The sequence below is a fragment of the Marmota marmota genome, unplaced genomic scaffold (assembly GCF_001458135.2).
Source record: "Marmota marmota marmota unplaced genomic scaffold, marMar, whole genome shotgun sequence".
NCBI lineage: Eukaryota > Metazoa > Chordata > Mammalia > Rodentia > Sciuridae > Marmota > Marmota marmota.
In genome coordinates, this window is record NW_026000026.1 from 88,328,599 (window position 1) to 88,354,763 (window position 26,165).

At 33.4% G+C, this 26,165-nt stretch overlaps 1 protein-coding gene across 4 annotated transcripts in view; it reads left to right on the forward strand.

Moving 5' to 3' along the window:
- The window catches only part of Cep120 (centrosomal protein 120), a 75,828-nt gene that overhangs the window by 28,364 nt on the left and 21,299 nt on the right, over positions 1-26,165 (forward strand). For all 4 annotated transcript variants that reach the window (XM_015486734.2, XM_048811840.1, XM_048811841.1 and 1 more), the window contains exons 8-18: positions 2,196-2,423; positions 3,440-3,656; positions 5,080-5,257; positions 8,250-8,399; positions 9,244-9,426; positions 12,783-12,879; positions 12,974-13,126; positions 13,737-13,826; positions 20,931-21,023; positions 21,973-22,134; positions 25,456-25,578. In XM_015486734.2, the coding sequence (XP_015342220.1) occupies positions 2,196-2,423; positions 3,440-3,656; positions 5,080-5,257; positions 8,250-8,399; positions 9,244-9,426; positions 12,783-12,879; positions 12,974-13,126; positions 13,737-13,826; positions 20,931-21,023; positions 21,973-22,134; positions 25,456-25,578 (1,674 nt within the window). The remainder of the gene's footprint in view (positions 1-2,195; positions 2,424-3,439; positions 3,657-5,079; positions 5,258-8,249; positions 8,400-9,243; positions 9,427-12,782; positions 12,880-12,973; positions 13,127-13,736; positions 13,827-20,930; positions 21,024-21,972; positions 22,135-25,455; positions 25,579-26,165) is intronic.

Here is a 26,165-nt window from a genome sequence, read left to right on the forward strand (position 1 = left end):
TATCCTATTCAATAGTATAGTATTTCTGCCGTATATTTTAATTTTTTAGGTATTATCTAAGTTATGATGTCATTGAAATTATAGTTACTCCAGAATTTTAGGAGATAACAATTAATCACTTATTGAGGGAAGAGTGTATATATTTTCAGTATAGCAAAAAGCTGTACCTAGAGCCTAGAACTATGGCCACAAGCAAGATTTCTTTTATTGTTAGTGGAGATGACAGGTGTGGGCTGCAGTGTTATCACTTTATTTGGATTTCAGAATTTACTTTAATGCTATTAAAATCAGAGATAATTTAAAGTAATTTCAGTCATTAGATTTTGCTTGCATTTTGGGCAGGAGGTAAGAAGAGGAATTAAGAAATTTTAGTACTACTAAATTAAAAAAGAATTGGGGTGGGGGACTGGAGATGAAACCCAGGATTGCTTTACTACTGAGCACCATCCCCACCCCTTTTTATTTTTCATTTTGAGACAGTGTATTGCTAAATTGCTCAGGGTCTTGCTAAGTTGCTGAGACTGGTCTCAAACTTGGAACTTGGGATCCTTTTGCCTCAGCCTCTGAAGTTGCTGGGATTCTAGGCATGTGCCACTGTGTCTAGCAGTAGTACTAAATTTTAAAAATGATTCTGCTAAACCCAATGCATCTAGAAAATGGAAGACTATATAGTAATGAGATTCAGGATAAAGCAGTTGAAATCTTGTTCTTTATCTACTATATCAATCCTTATCAAATGTATTGATTTATATATTAATTTGCTTTTAATAGAGGACATTTAAGTTATAAAAATACTTTGTCTCTGTTCCTTTAAATAGTACACCTACTAACATTAAGACTAATTCAGAGCCGGGCGCGTTGGCACACGCCTGTATCCCAGCAACTTGGGAGGCTGAGATAGGAGGATCCCAAGTTCAAAGCCAGCCTTAGCAAAAGGTAGGTGCTAAGGAACTCAGTGAGACCCTATCTCTGAATAAAATACAAAATAAGGCTGGGGATTTAGCTCAGTAATCAACTACCCCTGAGTTCAATCCCCAGTACCAAAAAAACCCAAAAAAATCAAAAAACTCCAAAAGACTAATTCATAGGTCTTCATCATTGCTGATATTAAAAATATTTTTATGTAGTAATTGCTTATTTCTCTTCAGAATTCTGTTTTCCAAGGATTTAATATAGTAAGGGAAAATAATAGTTATACAACATGTACCAAGGACAGTATTTATTTTATAGTTTTCAAAAGGTGATAATTTTGAACTTTTGATTAGCTTTCATTGATCAACAGTACCTTCTATCCTTGAGGTATTCTTTTACCTTTAACTATTCAGTCGTCTGTTTTATAAAATAAAAGTTCAAAAAGCAAGAAAAAAGAAAAAGAATCACTTAAGTTATTTTAGGAGTGAAGAAAAACAAAATTATTTGAGATTTTTAAATTTCAAATCAAGCTTGATCTGATGCCTTATTTTTAGAACTTTATCTTAAGTTAAAGTAGAAATAGGAAAAAGTATTTCAAGTATCTATTTTCTATTTAAATTCACATACACATTTTTACTATATAATTTGCATGAGTAAAGTAGGATAGTCAAATACTAAAGTAACCATAATTAAAAGAAGAAATGAAAGAGATAATAATTGTTACTGAGTTACTAGTAAACTTTATGTATGTTTTATCATGTTTTTAAATTTATTTTTATTTTTTATTGGTTCTTTTTCGTTATATATGGCAGTAAAATCCATTTTGATCTATTTATGCAAGCATGGAATATACCTTATTCTAATTAGGACCCCATCCTTGTGGTTGTACATGATGTGGGATTCACTGTGGTGTATTTACTTTATGACCAGTTTTAACAATCTTGTGAGAATTCATTACTTCATGAAGAGTTAACCTGCATTAACTTTTATTACTCTTTTTTTTTTTTTTTTTTGGTACTGGGGATTGAACTCAGGGGTACTGGGCTAAATCCCCAGCCTTATTTTGTATTTTATTCAGAGACAGAGTCTCACTGAGTTGCTTAGTGCCTTGCTTTTGCTGAGGCTGGCTTTGAACTTGTGATCCTCCTGACTTAGTCTCCTGACCTGTTGGGATTACAGGCATGTGCCACCGCTCCTGGCTTTTGCATTAACTTTTTGTTTATATGGTAGTTAGGAGAAAGGAGACAGTTAAATCCCCATTTTGTTTTTCCTGTTCATATTAGATCCATCTCTGCTGTGGAGACCAGTCACTTGGAAGTACAGAAATACCTTTAAGTGGCCTACTGAAAAAAGGCAGTACAGAAATCAACCATCACCCAGTTACAATTGAGGGTGCTTTTACCCTTGACCCTCCAAACCGAGCCAAACAAAAACTGGCACCTATTCCTCTGGAGCTAGCCCCAACTGTGGGAGTATCTGTGGCTCTGCAGAGAGAAGGCATCGATTCACAGGCAAGTAGTGATCCCATTCCCCCAGATTCTCCAATGTCATTCATGATGATAAAAGTTAAATCTGAAAAGAGTTAACTGGCATAAGAATACTTTTGTTCTGAATTAGTGGCCTACGTGATATGATACGTGCTTTCTGAATAAACCTTTCAGAAAAGTGCAGTGGCTTCTACTTTATAAGTAACTTTTTCAGAGCCTTCTTGGCCTTTGGTTCCTATTGAGAATCATTTGCCCCCAACCAGCATATCCATTTGCTATAACAGAAAGGAAAATCTGGTAAAAGAGAACATATTGAGACTTGGGTTCTGTGAATATGTATTAGAGGTGTCTTTTTTGTTGATACTGATTTTTTAGTGCTTTGTAGTCCTGGTATTGTAGGCACTTTCTACAATAGAGGTGGGCATTTATTTGAATGTATTTTTTTTAGTTGTATCTATCTACTGAATCAACTTTAATGTGAGTCTTTCAAAGAATCAATCTATTTGTAGGTTGTGAATTAAAGATAGAAAAACTGAAATGAGTTAAATATGTATATATACACACACTAGAGCTAAAATTATTTTTATGTTTTCTAAGGGTTTGTATAGTAAGGGAAAAGAGTATACTTATTTGTATGCACATACAGACATTTTCAGAGGGGAGTGGAGCAAAGGAAAGAAAACCATACTAGACATTTTTTTCCTCCTTAAGGGTATAGCCCTCCATTATACTGCCTTGGTAGAAATAATTATTCCCAGGGTCATCCAGGCCTGAATTTTCTTCTCAAATATCTCTTCTTACCCATTAGAATGCATTTGTTACTCAGCTCTGGATATTATATTTCCTTCTGTTTGTCCTCCTTTTTCTGGTCTTAGATACTATAAGGAAATTTGCTAATTGTGAAGAAAAATAGACTAGGAATATCCAAATTGGGAAAGGAAGCTCATTTATATATTTATATGTATATATACTTTTAAACAAGGCTTTATTATGAAGGAAACTATTTTGCAAATTATACTTTGTTTAAAAATTGTTTCTAGTCTTTAATTGAATTAAAGACCCAGAGTGGACATGAATCAGAGCATTCAAAGAAGAGAGTTTTAACCCCTGTAAAGGAGAAGACACTTACTGGACCAAAATCACCATGCAGATCCCCTATTTCACCTCACAACCAGACCCCTCCAACCAAAGATGATGCAACAGAAAGTGAAGTGGAAAGCTTACAGTATGATAAGGATATAAAACCACATCTGAAGAGTAAGATATTATTTTCACACATCTTTTAGGTGTTGTATTTTATGGTCATGTTATCAATATATTGCTGTGAGAACTTTCATGGGTTTCCAATGAAAATTGTGGAGGTTTGAGTTTGTTCGTTTTTGTAGTGCTGGAGATTGAACCTCTGGCCTTGCACATGCTAGGCAGTTACTCTAGTACTGAGCAACATTCCCATCCCCAGATTGTGGAATTCTTAAATAATCATTAATAATATGTGGTAATATCAAAAATTTTAATTTAAAGTAATTGCAACCTCAGAGTACACTCTACTATCATGTGTATCTGAAAAGAACAAATAAAAAAAAAAGTAATTGCAATCTATTTAACTTTGTAATAGTTTGCTAAATTAATAGAATTTTTCATTTTACTTTCACATTGGAAAATTACCTACTCAAAAGAAATTAAAGAATATTGTTCTTTCAAGTAGATTTTTATAGTGTTAAAACTCTTATTCACTGGAATTTTTAGAGAAAAGAGCCTTTAGCCACCTCTTAAGTAAACTGTTTTTTTTTTTTTAAATTTATTTTTTAGTTGTAGTTGGACACAATACCTTTATTTTATTTATTTATTTTTATGTGGTGCTAAGGATCAAACCCAGGGCCTCGCTAGGTGAGTGCCCTACCACTGAGTCATAACCCCAGCCCCCCCCCCCAATAAACTTTTTGATTATAAAGACAGGATCTGAGAATACATGTATCTAGTTTTATAAAATTTTTCCATCCATTGCATAAGGGTCTACAGTTACCATTAGTAATACAAGCTGTGGTGGATTAGAAGTTCAGAGTCTTGGGTGCATGGTTTAGCTCTTACCAAGTAGCTATATGACTTGGACCACTCATTAAACATCACTGTCCATAGTAGGATTAGACTAGATATTTCTGTCATTTCAAGTTTTAGCTTTTTTAAAAAAATATATTTTTAAAAAAATTTTTTATTTATATGTGATGCTGAGAATCAAACCCAGTGCCTCACATATGCTAGGCAAGTGCTCTAGCTACAACCCCAGCCCAAGTCTAAAATAACTACAACTGCATTGTAAAAAATGATGTGATTTTATATACATAGTAAATCTCAAGTAGCACCCTTCAAATGCTCATTTCTTTGCAGCTACCTGTTAGAAATAAGTTGGTGCTTTCTAGGCGGCAGTCAGTCATTACTGCTTCAGTTCTGTGTGTTTTAATGTTCTGCCACATTTGTTTAGAGCAAGCTCTTTCTTAGTATAATCCTAGAATGGGAAATAAAAGCTTAGATAATTTTGGGTAAGCCACTTTTAAGATACTTACACCTCAATTCATATGTTCATAAAACAAAATAGTCAGATTCTTTGCTTGAAGGTAAATGAGATGATAGCTTTAAATGATCTGAACAACATTTTTTTTCCTTAATTTTATGTTCATTTTAGGCATTAGTTCTTGTGTACCTGTTCCACTGACCCAGCCAGTGGCTATAACCAATGCTTCAGAAACAGCTTCGGGACAGAAGATTGCTGTTCCAGCAACATCACATCATTTTTGCTTTTCAATAGACTTAAGGAGTGTCCATGGCTTGGAAACTGGTTTCCCAATCAACTGTATATTAAGGTGTGAATTGATTTTGTTTCAGGAGGAATGCATTTCCTCTATTTGGGGAGTTGTAGGGAGAAAAATGTTATGAAAGAAATTATAACTTTTGTTAAATCAGTGAAGTGGGGGATAAGGCTGTATTCTAATGATTTTAAACTTAAACCAGAGTGACTTTCGTTGTGTGAGCGGTAACAGTCTTACCTGTTCTGGTGTAATATGTAGGTATTGATAATTTATTGATGGTGCTATTTTAAATAGAATGGCTCTTGAAATTTAAAGTTTCGTTTGGTTTGGTTTTATTTGTTTCCTGGAAAAAATAATGGTAGTATAGTATCTGATTTTTGTATAAAGTTATGTTATAGTGAGAGTTTTATTCCTATCTGTCTTTCATAGGTCTAATCTAAAAACCACACCTAGTGAGCTGGAAGTGAAATGTACTCACAATATATGTAATTAGTTAGCTAAATAAATGACTTTACAGTTTTCTTGTTTGTTTGTTTTATGCTACGAGGATCAAACCCAAGGTCCTTCACATCCTAGGCAAGTGCTCTTTACCACTGAGCTACGTCCAAGCCTGCAATATTTTGTTTCTAATAATGTTACATTTTCATAGGTTTTTGTGACTGAGGTATAAATTAAATGTAATACGAGAATTGTTTGGAGTAGTGTTTCCTTATAAATTTCTTTGAAGCAAGCATTAGCATTTGAAATATAATTATTGTCTTTCTGTAAGTGAAGTGAGATCTATCAGTCATCTTGGACTGCCATACCTACAAATCTCAGCAACTACCTATTCCTTCCTGCTGTTATTTGAGGCGTACATGCTTAAAAAAATACAATTTTTAAAATCTTTGTTTTATTTATTTATTCTTATGTGGTGCTAAGAATCAAAATCAGCGCCTCACGTGTACTAGGTGAGTGCTGTACCGCTGAGCCCCAGCCCCAGCCCCCGTACACGCTTTTTAAGAGCATAAGGCAACCCATACTTGTATCAGATTTTTCAATTACTTGATTCCTTCTCAATTTGTTTTCAAATCCTCCATAATTTGGCATGAATAATAGATGGAATCAAAGGGACATAGTTTGGATTGTGAAAAGAATTTATAGAATAGAATGAAAGCTTTTTTTCCATCTCAGCATAAATTCTGCAGTTTACATGTTAAATGCTGACCATTGTTACTAAGATGTTTTTATTTGGAATTGAAGATTGAGAAGAATTTTCTCAAGATAGCCTTTGTCAAAGAGTTTGTTTTCTCTATTTTAGAAATAGAATTATTTATTTATTTGTTGATGCTGGGATTGAACCCAGGGATGTTTTACCACTAAGCTTTACTCCCAGTCTTTTTTATTTTCTCTTCTGAGTCAGGGTGTTGCTAAGTTGCTTAGGACCTTGCTAAATTGCCCAGACTGGCCTTGAATTATGATCTTCTTGCTTCAACCCCCTGAGTTGTTGGAATTATGGGTGTCCACGTCATTACTTGTTTTCTAGTTTGTCTTTTTTTCTGTTCAGTCCTATCACTGAGAACTCATCTGTTCTTTGTATGTCTGTATAGGAATATGACCAGGAGCATAGAAACAGGCACAAAATTAAATGCTATGACAGCGAGCATTGTACAAATCCACTGTGAAAGCACTAATGTTAATTTTTGCTTTTATTCTTGTGATCAGGACCATTTGTTTAATTATAAAGTGCCTATAATATGCCAACAGTGCACCTGGTATTATAGGTACATAAAAAGAGCCACATAAACAGAGCAATTTAGTCAGAAGACAGATTCACAGATAAGTCAAAATATAAGGGAGAGTAGTCATTCACTTGGTAAAGGAGAAATAATATTCTAAGCAGGAAGTAAATAGCTACAACCCATTTTTATACTCTACATAAATTCACTAGATGCTTGTTCAGTCTTTGATTCATTTTAAGGCACTTTGTAAATTACCATTTAATTTTTTGATACATGTTTTGTCATGCTCTGCATTACTATGAAATTGTGGTTTGCAACTGTGTAATAGAATTTATGAAGTAAGATTGGTTTTTCAAAACGTTTAACCTGCAGGACTTTCTTCAATCTGGATTTTTTTTTTTTTAATTCTTTAATCACTAGATCCTATACCTATAGTGTGGTGTAGTAGTTGAAAATCTAGGGTATGAACTCTCTGAGGTGAATTGACTTCAGGGAATATAATTATATAAGAATTGTGTGAATGCACAGGATCTTTTTGTATGAAAAGTAATTTTTTTTCTAGTAAGGTTTAAATTTTACTTAAATGTATGAGTAACAACATACAGGATAAAATTATAATATCATATTTAGCTTTAAATGCAGAGTATGTTCAGGCATTCTTACTTTTAACCTAGTGTGGTTTTATTTATTTGGTATTCAGCCATTCTTAGAGTACTAGGGAATGAACCTAGGAGTGTTCTGTCTCTGAGCTACACCCCAGTCCTTTGTTTTGTGGCAGGGTCTTGCTAAGTCACCGAGGCTGGCCTCAAACTTGAGATCCTCCAGTCTCAGCTTCTTGAGTAGCTAGGATGAAAGGCTTGCACTACCACCCCTGGCTTACCATAGTATGGTTTTGTGACAAGAGGAAGAATAGTGTTAGGTCACTTGTTGATTTATCCATAAGTTGAGTTGTTTTTATCCTGATTCTCTGTTCAAAGATAAATTACTATTAATGTATCCCTTTTGCAGTTGACTAAGGGCTTTTTAGCCCAAAAAACACCAGGACATCATTATATGAAGAAAAGTAGGTTTAGAAATTAAAATTTGCAAGTATTTCCTGAGTGTTTATTAAATGACAAACTGCTTGTTTGTTCCCGGAAATGCAGAGATGAAAAAGGATGCATGCCCACAAGGAACTTAAGGCAAATGGGAACTCCATATTCCTACTATTTTTTAATTTTAAAAAATTCTGCTTTCTCTAAGTATTCATATTATATTTTTCAATCAAACTATAAGTGTTATATCTGTAGATTATACAGTAAGACTTTATATTTTTAAAATTCTAGGTATTCATACCCTTTCTTTGGAAGTGCAGCTCCTATTATGACTAATCCTCCTGTAGAAGTTCGGAAAAACATGGAAGTTTTTCTTCCCCAGTCTTATTGTGCATTTGATTTTGCAACTATGCCTTATCAGCTGCAAGATACCTTCTTAAGGTAGTGTATACACTGCATTTTCTTATTGAAAAGTCAACTCTAGAAAATTTGTATCTTATCAAGGAAAGGAATTTATATAGATTTAAATCCATAGAAGTTTATGCATTTGAGAATCAAGAGACACACTTACAGATAATTTTTGTGACATTTGTGCTTCTACATCACTTTTATATTGTTGGTTGGTCTATTTATTTATTTGATACTGAGGGTTGAACCCCTAGGGTGCTTTACCATTGAGCTACATTGCCAGCCCTTTTTTATTTTTATTGTGAGGCAGTTTTACTCAGTTGCCTAGGGCCTTGTTTTCAGATTTTCATATCTTATTTGCTTGAATTTAGATATTTGAACTTTGTTAAATAACTAAGAACTTTGATAAATAACTGAGAATACTTAGTTTGATAAATAACTTTGATAAATAACTAAGTACTCTTAGTTATTTACTTAGATTATTGAGTCACTGAATAACTATAGTGTTTTATTTGCTTTTTTGGAGGTTTATAATCTAGTTATCTGAAATTTGTGAAAAAATGAGATCTATGAAATCTTTATTTTCTGAGTTTCACAATCCAAATTTATACATTATTTTTACAAGAAGAATGAAGGATAGATACAATATCTAACCATTTTGGGATAGTGTGTGAAAAAGTTTTCTTTATTGCCTAATAGAAAACATAATTGTATTTCATATTTGTTACTTGTGGAATGGAGCCTTTAATTTAACAACTGTGTTAGATGACTTTTCAGGGAACAAAACATCTTTGATTACATTAAGGGCATTTATAATTTTAGTTCAGAAAAGACTTTAGAATTGATAGGTATGAACTCATGTTTCTCTCTTCTTTAGGATTCCATTGCTGGTTGAATTATGGCACAAGGATAAAATGAGTAAAGATTTACTCCTGGGAATCGCAAGAATCCAACTTTCTAACGTCTTGTCTTCAGAAAAAACTCGTTTTTTAGGTTCTAATGGTGAACAGTGTTGGCGTCAAACTTACAGTGAAAGTGTGCCTATTATAGCAGCACAAGGGTAATGCATCTCACACAATTGATTTTCACTTTCCTTTTATTTATGTGATGTTTACGGTTAATGGGCCACAACTTTATCCTTTCATATCCTCTTTTTGCTCATCTTTTTTCTTTGACTTGTGGGGTATGTATTTACTTGATTGCTTAGCTTTCTACTGCTCATTTTCCTTCACAAAATTAAAAATTCTTCACTACTATAGTAGTCTAATTCTTATTGAGACTGCTACATTTTCCCTCTCTTTAAAGTTTTAAATTCAGAATCTTGAACATTTTTTCATATATTTGTTGGCCATTTGAATTTTTTTGAGAAATATCTAGTCCATTTGCTAATTTATTGCTTGGGTTATTTGGGTGTTTTTTTTTTTTTTTTTTTTTTTTGAGATCTTTATATATTCTGGCTAGTACTATCATGTCTGCATCATTGTTCTTTATGTTCAGAATTGCTTTAGCTATTTTGGGTCTTTAATTCTTTTATATGAATCTTAGAAATTCTTTTTTTTCTAGTTTTCTAAAGAATATCATTGGTATTTTGGTGGGGATTGCTTTGAAGATCGTTTTTGGTAATATGGCCTTTTTTTTTTTTTTGGTACTGGGGAATGAACCCAGGGGTTCTTCCCAACTGCTGGGATTACAGGTGTGTACTACCATGTCTGGCAATATGGCCATTTAAACAATATTAATTCTGCTTCTCCATTAACATAGGAGGTCTTTCTGTCTTCGAGTGTCTTCTCCTATTTCTTTTCTCAGTGTTTTCTGATTTTCATCATTGTTGTCTTTTATCTTTTTGGTTAGATTTATTCCTAGGTTTTGGTTTTTTTTTTTTTAATATTTGTTTGGGTTTATTGTTTGAGGATATTGTGAATATAATTATTTTCCTAAATTTTTTTTTCAGCAGGTTCATTATTGGTGTATAGAAAAGATATTGTTATTTTCTGTTTTCATTTGATCTCCTGCTCTTTTGCTGGATTTCTTTATTACCTTTATAAGTCTTCTGGTGGAGTTTTTTTTTTGACCTTTTATGTATAGTATCCTATTATCTGCAAGCTGGTCATTTGATGACTTCTTTTACTATTTGTATCCGTTTTATTTCCTCCTCTTGTCAGAGGCAATTTTTAAAATAAGCCTGAAGATATTTAGCTCTATAGCTAGCATGTGTGAAGGCCTGACTTCAATCCCCAGAACCACAAAGTAATTTTTTTTTTGCCCTGAATTTCATTGTCAAAATAAAAAAATTGATTATTTCACATATTTTAACCAACATATTTATTGAATTATTTTTTTAATTAATAAAAATTATATTCAGCTTAACATTATACACTATTTTTCTTTGTTTTTAAAGCATAATGAGAAAGAAAAAGGAAATAAGACTGTAAAAATCTGAGATCTTGAAATTTCTTTTTTTATATCTCCCCATCTGTAGCTACTTCCAGAGACTGAAAGATTTAGCAAAATCTTATTCACTTGGAAGGTGTGGAACAGGTGTCTTGGAGAATCAAATAGTTGGTTAACAATTCTGTTTGTTTTTAGTCCTATTACTGAAAAATCTCTTTTAAAAATTAGTGTTCTTTTAATAATAGTAGCTATTGTAATGTTGTCTGCCTGTTTTGAATATTGCTTTTATTGTCCTGCTTTGTAGACAGAGAAGTTTTTGCAAATTTACCTAAGTGAGAACTTCAGATATGCTCAGGAGTTTCTCTCAGATACAATAGTGGTTCATTTTACTTTATTAATTTTTTCTAAGATTTGTGAGAAGAAAATTTAAAAGTTGGCTAATTAAGAATTCTAATTGTATGAGATTCATTAAAGTTTTCTTTGGACTGGTATATTTGAGTTAGGGAAAAACCATGTGTTTTCATTATTAGTTTTATTTTTCAGCCTGGCGTGGTGGCGCACGCCTGTAATCCTAGTGAGTTGGGAGGCTGAGGTAGGAGGATCTCAGCAAGTTCAAAGTCAGCCTTAGCAAATTAGTGAAGGCCTAAGCAACTTAGTGAGACCCTATCTCAAAATAAAAATTAAGGGACTGGGGATATAGCTCAGTTGGTAGAGTGTTTACCTCGCATGTACAAGGCCCTTGGTACAATCACCAGTACCACAAAAAAAATAAAGTAAAATAAAAAATAAAAAGGGCTGGTGATGTGACTCAGTGATTAAGTACCCCTGGGTTCAATTCCTAGTACCCAAAAGCAACAATTTATTTCTCTTTAATGTGTTGCCTTATTTTTTATTATTTAATGATAAATATTACCTACAGCTCTTTAATACAGAGGAGAACTCATTATGGCCCAAATAATATATACTTCTGGAAATTAACCTAGAATAAATAGTGATTATATCCTGTAAAAAATTTGTACATGCCCTGTGTGGTGGTGCATGCCTGTGATCTCAACTACTTGGGAGGCTGAAGCAGAAGGATCACAAGTTTGAGGCCAGCCTCTGTAACAGCAAAACTTGTCTCAAAAATAAAAAGGGCTGGAGATGTCAGTTACTGATAGAATGTCTCTGAGTTCAAAACCCATTAGTGAAAAGAAAAAAAAAAAAAAGATTTATATGAATGTGTATATCCCAGGAAAAGTAGACAGAAGATTTCAGAGTAAATTATATAATCAAGAATAGGATGGGCTGGGGTTGTGGCTCAGTGGTAGCGCGCTTGTCTAGCATGTGTGACGCACTGGGTTCGATTCTCAGCACCACATACAAAGAAATAAAGGTCCATCAACTACTAAAAAATATTTTTTAAAAAAAGAATAGGAGAACTATTAAATATATTGTACTGCATAAATTCATTTAGGCAGTAAAACCCACAAACCCATCTTTAAAAACCCTCTAGCACCTTGTTCTTCAGAGATCCAGACAAAGCCACATGAAACCTTAGAATACAAAAGTTGTAGCTGGGGACATAGCTCAGTTGTAGAATGTGCAAGGTCTTGGGTTTGATCCTAAAATAAAAAAAATCACACATTTTTTTTAAATCACACATTTTTGAATTAAGGTTTATGACGTGAAAATAGGAAAAAAGGACGAACTGTTAGTGTATATGTTTGTATATATATCTACAGTGGACAGTAAGATTTATTAAAATTTTGCCTTTTATATTCAATTTTTCAATAACAGTGTGCATTTGTTTAAGTCATTTTGTAGTAATATAGGTAGGTATTTAGTAGGATGTTTGTGATGATCCAGTAAAATCACAAATACAGAAGATCTTAAAGCTCCTAGAGGCTGCTGCAGTTTCAGCAGAAATAGAGTCGGGTTTAAGAAATGTTACTTATTCCTCAACACTGCAGCTCTGGGGTAATAAAAAGAAAAGTTATACAAAAGTGTTCACAAAGTTAAAAATATTTCTTGTTTCATTTGTAGATCAAATAATAGAATAGTAGATCTGTCTTACACAGTGACTCTAGAAGATTATGGACTAGTAAAAATGCGTGAAATTTTTGTCTCTGATTCATCTCAGGTAAATATAATTGAGTGTTGTCATGTTACTCCTTGAAACAGATCTAATATTTATACTTTTGTTTGTTGAAATGTGCTTTTCATTTATACTTTAGGTTTTATCTGCTGTACAACAGAAGCCATCTTCTCTTCCTCCAGCACCTTGTAATTCAGAGATCCAGACAGAGCCACGTGAAACCTTAGAATACAAAGCAGCACTTGAGCTAGAAATGTGGAAGGAGATGCAAGAAGACATTTTTGAAAATCAGGTTGCTTTGTAAATTTTACTTAAAAATGTTTTTTGTGTGCCTAGTATATTTTTCTCTTTCTAAGGCAGGATTTTCTCTTGATGTTTCATAGTTTATTTAAATGCCAACAATGTCCTACTCTTTACAGAAAGTTTGAGAATAAAAACATAGTTGAACAGTTTGGCAGAGGCTACTCAGAAGGATGTATCTCAGTTTTGTCTGTTATTGTTGGGCAAAGTTAAGAATTACAGTTATTCCTTTAATCTCAAATTCTTATTTAATATACCCAGAATGTGGTACCTTCAGTCTCCAGACAAGGGTTAGGAAACAGAACTCATGTTACTTTATACTTTACTGATATGGATATTACATGCCTCAAGCATATTTTGTAGGTCTCATTGAGTTGCTTAGTACCTTGCTATTGCTGAGGCAGGATTGGAGCTCATATCCTCCTGAGCCATTGGAATTACAGGCATGCACCTCTGCGCATGGCTTGTTTTTTTAATAATATATAAAATGCCTGTGGCAAAAATAAATGAATAAATTATTGATCAGTATTAGTTAACTTAGAACAATTGATTCATTTAAATATTTGGAGGTTATTGAGGTGACTTGATTTTTCTTTTTGTAGCTAAAGCAGAAAGAATTGGCTCATATGCAGGCTCTTGCAGAGGAATGGAAAAAAAGGGACCGAGAAAGAGAATCACTAGTGAAAAAAAAGGTAATAATTTCAATTACAATTGAAGGGGAGAAGTAAGAATATTAGTGATAATATCTTGCATCTACATTGAGGAAAATATTTGAAAGGAATAAATTAATTATCCTTGGTATGTGTTGACATGGAAGAAATTAATGAATATGTTAGGGCAGGAGGGAGGCTTTTCACTGTAAGATGTTTGTACTTTTTGGATTTTGAAATTTACATAGGTACTACCAATTCAAAAATATATATAAATTGTATAAAATGAATACTTTAGAGAAAAAGCATGCCTCTTTATGAAAAAGAAAATAGCACATTTAAAAGTGTATGTAAAAATTATATTATAACCTGAAAGTTAATTAAAAGCCTCTAAAACTTTTGAGCTATTTTTAGAAATAAATCATGAACTAAACCACATCTTAAAAAAGGATATTGTCAGACTGTCCAATCTTATGCCAGTAGCAGAAGTTCAGTATTTGTCCATTTACACTCAAGTTATTTAATGAAACAACCCTGACAGTGAGACTTTTTTCAAATATTTCAACATTAAGATTTCAAAAATACTCTCATAAGTGGTTAATCAGTACACGACCTCAGGTTTCAGGGGATGACTCTGCAGGTCTCCTTTGTTTACTCTCTCTGCATCTTCCTCTTCTCACAAATTCCAGTTGCCTCTGCCTTTGCAGTCTCTTTCCTCTACTCAGCAAGATGGCAGGTGTTGCCCTTTCTTGAGCTTCAGTCCAGAAACTGCCCCCAGACAGTAAACTATAATTATTGTAGGGTTTGCCTCCTGTCTCTTAGGGATCATAGTCCTGTGCTGCCTATTGTTCAATCTGGGTTTATAGAGGAGAACTCTTGGGGAAACAGAGTCCTCTGGGCCTTTGACTTTCAAAATACCATTTCAGCTTTTTCTAACTTAATTCTCAGTCATTAGAAATTTGAATAACAAAATTTGAAAAAAGCTAAAAGAAGAGAAGCCTACTTCAGAAACTCCATTTTAAGGTAATGTTTAGATAACAAAAATGAGAATTAAAATCCTTCACATATATTTTAAATACTAGACTAGTTTTTTATTACTTAATATGAGTTTCATATTACTTAATTATAATTATAATTATGATTAATTATAATTAATATAAATATGAGTTTCATATTAAATAATAGGTACAGAACTCATGTTATACTAATTAAATCAAAGGGAACTAGACAATATTTTAATGTTTTGAAATTTTCACTATCCTTTAAAAACTAAGCAGGTTAATTTTTTTTTTATTTTTTGGAATTTTCACAAATTTTATTGGTACATATTTGTTATACAGAATGATGGGTATCATTGTGACATATTTTTGCATACATAAAAAAGGTAATTTGATCAGTTTCACTTTCCAGTACCCCACTAACCTCTCTTCTTACCTCACTCCAATCCTTTTTCCTCCATCCTATTGGTCTCTTTTAATTTCTTTTTTTTAATTAATTTTTTATTTGTTTAAATTAGTTAAACATGTCAGTAGAATATACTTATATACTTTGATATATCATACATAGATGGGATATAATTTCTCATTTTTCTGAGTATCCATATTGTAGGATCATGTTGGTCATACAGTCACATATACACATAAAGTAATAATGTCTGTTTTATTCTACTACCTTTCTTATCCCCACATCCCCTGCCTTTCCCTCCTTTCACTTCCCTCTACTTTTTTTTTTTTTTGCATTACAATTCTTAGTACACATATACACCGCAATTTTTGTATCTCTGTTTGTATATATAGTATGTTGATACCCAATTCAAGTCTTCATAACATGTATTTTGTATATTGATGTCCATCGCATTCCACCATCCTTGCTAATCCCCTGCCCTCTTCCTTACCCTCCTACCCCTCTTCCCTCTCTAGAATTCATCTATTCCTCCCGCGCTCTCCCTCTCTACCCCACTATGTGTCAACCTCCTTATATCAGAGAAATCATTCAGCATTTGTTTTTTTTTTTTTGGATTGGCTGACTTCACTTAGCATTATCTTCTCCAACACCATCTATTTACCTGCAAATGCCATGGTTTTGTTCTTTTTTAATGCTGATTAAAATTCCATTGTGTATATATGCCACATTTTTTTTATCCATTCATTCACTGAAGGACATCTAGGTTGGCTCCACAGTTTTAACTATTGTGAATTGTGCTGCTATAAACATTGATGTGGCTGTGTCCCTATAGTATGCTGTTTTTAAGTCCTTTGGGTATAGTCCGAGAAGAAGAATAGCTGGGCCAAATGGTGGTTCCATTCCGAGTTTTCCAAGGAATCTCCATACTGCTTTCCAAATTGGTTGCATCAGTTTGCAGTCCCACCAGCAATGTATGAGTGTACCTTTTTCCCCACATCCTCGCCAACACTTATTGTTGTTTGTCTTCATAAGCTTAAGCAGGTTGATTCTTGAATCATTTTTTTCTATATTAAAATTTTTTTTTGTATTGAGGTTTGTAAAAGTCAAATGATAAACCAATTTGAAAAGTTAATAAAATTGTTATTATTTGTCAAAAGCCATAATTGGACTTTTTGTTGCAATAAAAAAAGAAGTTTAAAAGGCAAGTTCATTGTCATTTGGTAATAATGACAAAATGATCTTTTTAGTTGAAGTTTTTATTTGGTTTCCTTGTATATAACTATTTTGACCATTTCAGCTTGAATTACTGATCTCCTGGCCCATTAGTAACTCTAGTCAGAAAACATGATGCTTGCTTAATAAATAATTGAACTAATTGATATTAGTCATTGAAAAGGTAGATTTGAATTTACCATGTTCTTTCAACCTAAGTGCATTTTGAGACTAAGTACTTTATTGAATATTTTATCTTAAAGTGCCCTATATTGAAAGAATATTGTGAACTAGGATGTGTTAACATATGATGTGGTCTTTAAAATTCAAGTCAATAGAGAGAAACAATTTTTTCTTCAGTGTGATGAAATTTTTTGAAGCCAAATTCTGTGAGACTCTCACTATAACATTTGTTTATGTCCATAATGATTGAACCCTTTCTATTAATTTATTTTTATTTTTTCAACTACGGTTTTTTTGAGACAATGTTTTACTTCATTAATGTTTTGAAAGTTTACCTGAAGGAGTTATATGCACACTTGGTTCCTATTCTGCCTTTTGAAGGAGTACATCATTCATACATAAGGGAGCATATGACTTAAGTGTTTAAGATCATGTTTTCACTTTGGTGAAATTTAGTAGATATCACCAAGTGGACCCAAAGGGCATTCCAAATAGAGACATTCCCTTGAACAAAGGCAGAAAAGTTTGAAATAGGGTCTGTATTTAGAAAATAGTGTGTAGTAGAAGTAGAAAATAAGATCATTTAGATCTTGACCCTTCAACCTGTCCTCCCCTCTCCCCACATCCAACTATAGGCTTTTCCAGTCAGGGTTCTCTGAGAGAATGAAACCCTCATGTCCTTAGGCATATGTTGTTGGTAATGAATTAACTTTCTCTTGTGCATCTAGGCTGGTAGACTGTTTTAGAAGACAAGAGAAGATAATTACTTCATTTTTCATATTCAGTGGTTCAGATGATGATCTGAACCTTTCTCAAGGTAGCGATTTGAGAAACTTTTTTTTTAATGAAAATTTTTATATAAAGAAATGACATGATCACATTTTTTATTTCAAACAGTCATTCTGATGAAAGAATAGTGGATGGAACAAAGGAATGTGAAACTAAATTCTGGGAAAATGGGAGAACTATTTATAAATGAAAATGAAGGCTGTAAGATAACAGCTAGAGGATTATGGAGAAGAAGGAATGGGTGGAGAAGAGATGATGTTAATGGTTTACATCCTCAAGCCTAACTGAGGGGTCTTTGGTGCTGCTCTACAATCCTTTCTTCTTCAGTGAATTCATTCTCTAATCAGTTCACACAATTTTTCTCTTACCAAATAACATCCAGTTTCATCTCTTCCATTCTTAAATGCTTCCTCTACTTGTCTTTCTTGATTGTACTCTCCTATATTCTGCTGATTTATCTCCCCTTCCCAATTTTCATGTTAGAGTCAACTTCTAAATATTGTTTTGCTCTGGAGAACAGTCCTTGAATCCCTTCTTTTCTGTCTTGAGATCTGATCCACTCTATCAGCATTGCATACATCAAATCATATACATTATACACACCCACCCCCTCCCCTCTGCTTCCATCTCCAGCTTCTTTCCTGGACTGTGCAGCTCATTACATGACTGCCTTCACTATATTGCCAGTTTGCTGTCTAGTATGCATCTCAAATTTAATATGTCTAAAATTAAAGTTTTTATCTTATGTCCTCCGTAAATTTGCTCCTGTTGATTCTCCATCTTAATAAATGACAAAACTTTTAGTTAACTGTTTAGGCTACAAACCAAGTAACTTTTGACTATTTTATTGAACATTTAGTTTGTTAGCAAATCCTGTTGGCTACACATTCAGAATGTATTGTGCAAAGTAACCATTTACAATCACCTCCATCACTGTTTCCCTAGTTTAAGCCATCATGGCCTTGCTTCTAAGAATACTAGTTACTTTTTAACATTGGTAGCTCTCATTTATTCCTGGCCCCTAATCCTTATTTTATCTATCCTGGCCCAAGAGTACAGCTTTTAGAATTTAAGACAGAATTATATACTCCTCTGTTCGAAACTCATCCTACTGACATTCACACTTTACAATAAAACTTAAAAGAGTTCTTACCAGGACCTCCAAGGCCTTATATGATCTGTACCCTAGCTTCCTTTTCCACCTCCGGTTAGTCTTGTTACTGGCTTCCTTGTAATTCTTCAAACATGCTAAGCCACCCCTCTCATCAGGATCTATGGATTCTCTTCTTTCAAAGGTAATTTTGATGTCTGCTTAGAATAATCTCAGTGAGGTCTTCTCTGTACCTTATCTAAGGTAGTGTCCCTCTTCTATCTCTCTATAACTGTCTTCTCAATTCTGATTTATTTTTAATAGCATATTATTAAACTTATATTAAATATTCACACACTTACATATAGTTTGCCTTCCCTGAGAATATCATTTTTAGAATATCATTTCCACTCAATTTTATTTTGCCCTACATATGCTAGATATACAATAAATATTAGTTAAAAAGATTATGATTTCAGGTTTTTATACATTTTTGAGTTTAAGATATAAGAAAAATATTGATATATTCAACAGGTATTTAGTCTGTAAAACTGAAATTCAGGAGGGAGGTTTGATTTTGTAATGTAATTTGGAAGTTCTTGGTGTATGTGATGGTAGTAGGAAGATGAGATCATCTGTGAGGTTATGTTGTGCAAGAGAAGGCGTCCTGAGACAAAACTCTGAAAAACAAATATTTAGGTATTTGTATTAATGATTTGGTGAAGAATGGAAGACATGCTTAACATATTTTTAGGTAGAGTTCACAGAGTTAATATAGAAATCATCCTGATGCTTTGGTTTATTAGGCCTAAATCATTAAATGAAGGTGTCACATTCTGCAGTTAGTTTAAGAGAGTCATTTGGACAATGAGTGTGCTTGTGCTTATGCCAGATTTACAAACAAGCACTAGGAACTTTTTGATATTAATTAACAGTGTAACTGAGATCTTTAATTAGCAAAGGCAATTTTAGATAAGTCAACCGACTTTGGTTGTCCTAGTCTTTTTTTTTTTTTTTTTTAATCTTGTACAAGGGATTAAACCCAGGGACACTTTACTACTGAGCTACATCCCCAGCCCTATTTATTTTTTATTTTGAAACAGGATTTCACTAAGTTGCATAGATAATGCTTTGCTAATTTGCTGAGGCTGGCCTCAAACTTGCAGAACTCCTGCCTCAGCCTACCGATTCACTGGGATTACAGGTGTGTGCCACCATGCATAAGGGTCAACCTAGTCTTTAGCAATACATGGTCTTTGGTCTCTGAACTAGTGATGTTACATCTGTATATCACATTTAGTACTTAGTAGAGAACTTTTAAGTGGGCACACTAGTGCATGCCTGTAATCCTAGCAGTTTAGGAGGCTGAGGCAGGAGGATCTCAAGTCCAAAGCCAGCCTCAGCAACAGCTAAGCACTAAGCAACTCAGTGAGACCCTGTCTATAAATAAAATATAAAATAGGGCTGGGGATGTCACTTATTGGTTGAGTGACCCTGAGCTCAATCCCTGCTACCCCCCTACCAAAAAAAAAAAAAAAAAAAAAAAAAACCTCAACTCTGCATTAAATTCAAGATAGTAGATAATGTAGAAATTATAACCTATGAATAATTGTTGAAACTTGTATTTATCTTGGAAAAGAAAAAAAAAAAAACTAGGAAGAGATGTATGATGATGGCTGTCCCCATGCTCAAATGTGTGTTGAAACATTTTCTTTTCTCTTTCCAAGGATAGAAAAATAGGATTAAAGGGTAGGCTTCTAAGGAGTGTCAAATCAGGGATTTATTGTCAACTAGAAAGAGAAGATTGGGATGGGGCTTTAGACCTGGATACTAGTTAGTAAAAGAGGAGAAAAATTGGTTTTGAAAATTCTCATAAAAAGTAATCAGCCTAAATTGAAGAAAAACCAGGAGAATCCTGCATCCTGTGTAGGTCAAGCAGGTAGGCCTCTTATCCTGAACAGGACTTTCCTTAAAGGTAGTCTTTATCTCTAAAGAAATTGGTACTAGTCCAGGGGCCTAATCAGGAACTTTGACTAGAATGTAATAAAAAGTCAGATTTGAATGAATATAACTAACTTGTGTACCTTACTAGCTGATCTCACTAGCAAATGGATTAGTTCTAAGACAAGAGAGTATTACTACGTGACTGAGAGGGCTTCAAAGGAACACTAGAAGATTTTAAGGAATTAGGTTTTGACTGAGCACAAGATTTTACTAGTAGTCTGGTTTTGCCCAGTAGAAGAGTGGGCTTCCTTGTGAAACTGAATACCACTGTAGATATGCAAACATAAACAAAATGGTCTCCCCTTCTTAGGGTAGAAGAAATTTCTGCTTTGGATTGGTTCCTGTAGTTTGACTATTTCCTATTTTCGGATTGTATTTCAGTGAAACGATATGTATTTTTTAATTTGTGTGTGCTTTGAATGTGGAGAGAGTGTTAAGGTAACTTTTCTTTAACTGTATTTTAGGTGGCTGAATATAGTATTTTAGAAGGAAAACTTCAAAAAACCCTAATTGACTTAGAAAAACGAGAACAACAGCTTGCCAGTGCAGAAACAGAGGTATTTCATTCATCTATCATATATTCTTATTTCATAGTCTATGAAATTCATACCATTTACTTATTTTTGCTCTATACTTACTATATTTCATGGAAATTGTTCTTCAGACATTGTGGGGAAAACTTCACCTAGGTAAAGAATGTTTGATGTGTTAGAATGTTAGGAACTGATACAAAAGTGTGACTTGAACTAGTTAGCTATTTTACTCAACTTTAGCTGACTTCTTCAATATTGAAGGTTTTTGGTTAAAATTATGTAGAAGGAATGGATAGTTACACTGCCTAGAAAAAGAAAATGTAGCATAAAATGGGAGCATATAATTCTAATTTTTTTTCCAGAGAGAAGGGAATTTTCCTCTTTATTGTCCATTAAAGATTATATCCCAAGGAAGCATGAGAGCTTGTGTTAGTATTATGCTAAATTAGCTTTTCTTAGATCTTAACTAAGTTTTACCCTTGAAAAATGATTAGAATTTTCTCCCATTAAATTTGTGTGTTCCTTCTCTAACCATAGTGTTTCTTAAAATTTTCTTAGCAAATTACCCTAACCTTGCCATTATATAGTTTCTGTAATTTCCTGATGATTTAGTTGTTTAATTTTAAATATATCCTCTGAGTGATTAGGCAGGGAGTCTGAAGTTGTTAATAAAGGAAATTAAATTTGAGCACATTTGTTTATATAATAAAATAGGACTTTATTCCAGTGGGAATTGTAAGTGCTTAGGGCCTTGTCAGCTGAATTTATACAAATTGTATAAGGATTTTTTATTTACTTATTAGTATTAAATGATGATCAAAAATTATAAAATCAGTATAAACATTAATTGATAACTAAAAGAGATGATTTATAAATATTCTGAACATTTGACTAAATATATGGATAATAGACTATCCAACAGTATAATGCAGCTTCCAACAGGCCAGCCTCTTAGAGATGCTTTTGTTTTTAGCTTCAAAGAGAGAAAAAGGAACTACAATCAGAACGTGAACGGAACATGCAAGAACTTCAGGACTGTGTCCGTAGGGCCAAAGAAGACTGTATTCACCAAGTAGAGCTGGAAAGGTTAAAGATCAAGCAGCTAGAAGAGGAAAAGCACCGACTTCAACAGCAGGTTGTCATCATCTTACACTTAGCGTTTATTAGCTCACTAATGATACCATTTACTGTGGTTTGAGCTATTTATCATATTTATTACACTGTGATTCAGATTTACTTTAAGTTGGATCTTGTTTTTCTCCTCCTCCTCCTCCTTCCTCATCCTCTTCTTCCTCTTCTTCTTTTTTTTTTTTTTTTGGTAGTGCTAGGGGTTGAACCCCAGGACCTCACACACACCAGGCAAGCTCTTACCACTAAGCTACATATCCCCAGCCCTAGATCTTGTTTTTCTGAGTTAAAGCTAAGGCTATATTGGAAGACTTTTCCTGACTTTATAACTTTGTGAGGAACTACTGTATTTTAGGGTGACTTCTAATATAAAATGATTTTCTGATAAATCTCCTCTTAGTAAATGTAGATACTAATGTGGCACTGGACAGAGTTTAGTTGAGAATCAGACTTCATAAATTGTCTATGTCCTCTCCATTTCCTCACCTCTTAATGCATCCCACTTGGCTTTCTGTCCCCATTTGTCAGAGAAGCCACTGGTGGATGAGTCACTAAGTTTAGTGGGCATTTCTCATTTCTCATCTTATTAAAACTTAGTAACATGATCAACACTACTGTCCTTATTTTTATATGTTCTCTTCCTGACTTCTGTACCACCACTCTATTTTCCTCCACTTTTCTGGTGTCCCTTAAAGCTGTTTCTCAGGCTGATCTTTCTTTATCTAGTTATTAAATGTTGAACATTGTCCAAGCTCAGGACTTACTTTCTACTAAATAATCTGACTTCAGAGACAATCTGTAGGTACATTTGGGGCATTCATATTTATATTCAAAACCTTTCCTATACCCTTGAGTCTCATATACTACATTATCTTTTGGACATCTCTACTTGGATGTCTTAAAGGATGTTTTAAATCCTACATGATCTTCCCATTTATACCTGACCTTCTTCCTATAAGAGTTCTGTATTTCAGAGATGGGCTCATCTAATCTTATGTGACAGCCAGAATAGTTTTGAAATTTGGGGATGATAAAACCCTTCTTTTTTAAAACCTTTCAGTGTTTCCTTACTGTTCATAGGATAAAGATCAGAATCATTACATTGCCCCACAAGTATCTGCATAGTTTGTACCAGCCTGTCTTGAATCTCATCTACTAATTTTTCAATTCTGTTGTGTTCCTTCTTGCCACACTGATCCTTACTTCCCTGGTAAGATATTTATGTGTGCTGCTTTTTCTGGGCCCCATGAACTCTAGATTTCATCTAAAGTATCACTTATCCCCAAAAATCTTCACTGACCCCTACTCCCCAATCTAGGTCAAGTTTTTGTTATATGTTCTAATGGAATATTACTTTCCTATTTTTTTATTATATATCAGATCTGATTTTCATAAGTATGATAATTTAATCACTGTCAGATTATTGGCTCCATAAAAACTGTTTTGATTTATAGATGTATGCCTGGAATCCAGGTCAGTTGTCACCAGTGACAGGAACTCAATAAATATTTATAGAGAAAAAGACTAAGCTATTGAAAATTAAGTTTTATATTTCTTGGAAATTTTCAGTAAAAATTAGTATGTATGAGGGATGCCTTTAAAGTCTTCAGTACATTCTAGCATGAAGAGTAGTTTCCATAGCAGCTCAGAATCAGTTATAGATACATTATTTACGTAGTTGTAAATATGAATTTGATTGTTACTTTGGAGTTCTAATTTAAAAGGTGAAAAAGTTGTAAAAGTGGGCAGCTGTTATAGGATTCACCAGTAATGCTTCTCTTCTACTTATCAGGAATGTTTAACTGTCTAGAACAAAAGCTCTTACTATATATTAGAATCATCAGGAAAGTCCTTGGAAAGTACATCTGTGCCCTGTCCAAGACAGGTATAATTAGTTTACATTTTTTGTAAGAGGATCCTTCATAGAAAGAACTAATATTGTGGAAAAATTACTCAGGGTACACCTCTGTTCTCGAATCAGTATTCTAAGAATGAGGGGGTAAACAGGAAATTTCCAGGATGTTCAAATTGTCAAGTCCAGGACTATATACATTTCACATCTTATGTACAAGGAAAACTTTTTAGGATATCACTCTGACTAGGTAACATATTAAATATGCAATTCTAAATAGACAGGTAGAAGAGTCAGTTAAACACACTTACCAGTGAGAGCTATTGAAGATAAAGTATCTGTGTTTAAGTGGAAAAAAGCAGGTACCAGAACTCAAAATCATTGTAATTGGTGGACTACTTGGCAACAGGAAAAGAACCCAACATGCTTTAATAGTTTGTTGATTTACAACCTGATAGTAACAACAGCTATTTATGATAATACCATGAATGGTGAAGAAACTACCAAATGTAGTATTAAGTTTATTATGTTTTTTGTTTAAAACAAAAAAATGAGGGAGATACTTTACAATGTTTCTATTCAACTTTTGATGTTGAAAGAGTTAAACTTCAGTTACATGGAAACTATTCATGTATGGAACAACTCATTACCTAAAGATACTGGATATGTCCTGATTAGAACATTTTATCAGTGATGATTTGAGTTCCATTTTTGCTACAGATTTTCTCAGTATTTCAATGTCTGTTGTGTCTTAAATCTGAAGAAAGAAATAATAGGTTATATCTAATGATGGAGTCATTTAGTTTGTTCCCCAAAATGACTTTAATGATCATTATTTACATTTAATTACAAAACCTCAGATTTGAGATGGGGTTGTAGCTCAGTGGTAGAGCCTAGCATCATGTGTGAGGCACTGGCTTCGTCTTCAGCACCACATAAAAATAAATTTAAAAGATAAAAGTTAAAAAAAGTGGGGGGAATGCTTTAAAAAATTTTTTTAAAAAACTCAGATTTTAAAAGAACATCTTTACACCCTCAATTTTTAAACATATTTTTGAAACTGTTCATAGGGAAATTGTAGTGCTAAGGCAACCCCCACCTCTCTATTAATTTACAAGTATTGACTGCTTTTGTTATAGTCTTATTCTGGGGAATGAAATGATCTGAATTCTATTTTTGCCTTCACTACTGATTAGTTCACTAGCTCTTTGGCATTGCTTCAGTTATTTAGCCCTCTGATTCTTAATTTTTTACTTATAAAAAGTTTTTAATCTGTTGATATACAGTTTTTTTAATTATTGAAGATGTTCATTGTCCTCCTTATACTTTATGTATTTTCCAAATTTTCTACTCTGGATATGCTTTAGAATAAGGAGAAAAAGACACTTGAATTCTATAATATTATTGAATTCTATAATATTAAACTTTGCTTATGATTGTCTTTAAGTGGCTACAAATACTTTTTCTTAAATACAGCTTAATGATGCTGAAAATAAGTATAAGATTTTGGAGAAAGACTTTCAACAGTTCAAGGATCAGCAAAGCAACAAACCAGAAATCCATCTACAGTCTGAAATAAATCTTCTCACCTTGGAAAAGGTACCCATGTCAATATTTGACACTAATCCAAGTAATCAGTTTATAAAATTAGTGAGTAATATGTGTGTATACAATGTAATGTTTCACTGTATTGTTCTAATATGAAATAACACATCAGTGAATTCAAGGCATATGACATTGTTTTAATTTGTTGGTTTACATCGGTTATAGCTTATGCTAATTAGAATATTTGATTGCAAGCAGCACTAACTTTAGAAATAAAGAAATTCACAAACTGTCAAGTGAATGAAGAACAAGTCTCACAATATGGGCAGGAACTAGAAGAAGCAAGTCACAGTCAGTATCTTTCCTGTCTCAAATGGTCTGCTTAGGATGCCCCTGTTAGGAATTGCTATCACTCTCTCGTCATGGAATCCTGAATCTTCTCATTCTAATGTTGTTACCAAAAGCTTGGTCCTTATCCCCACAGACAATCCAATAATGATGACTAGTTTTGAGAAAATGGAAAAAGAAGGTTTATTGCTTTGGTAGCAAAGGAGATGCACAGAGGATTCCTGTCCCAGAGACTGTGATTCTCCCATCTAGGGGAGCAGGCGGCTTATGAAGAGTTGATTTAAAGGTTACAT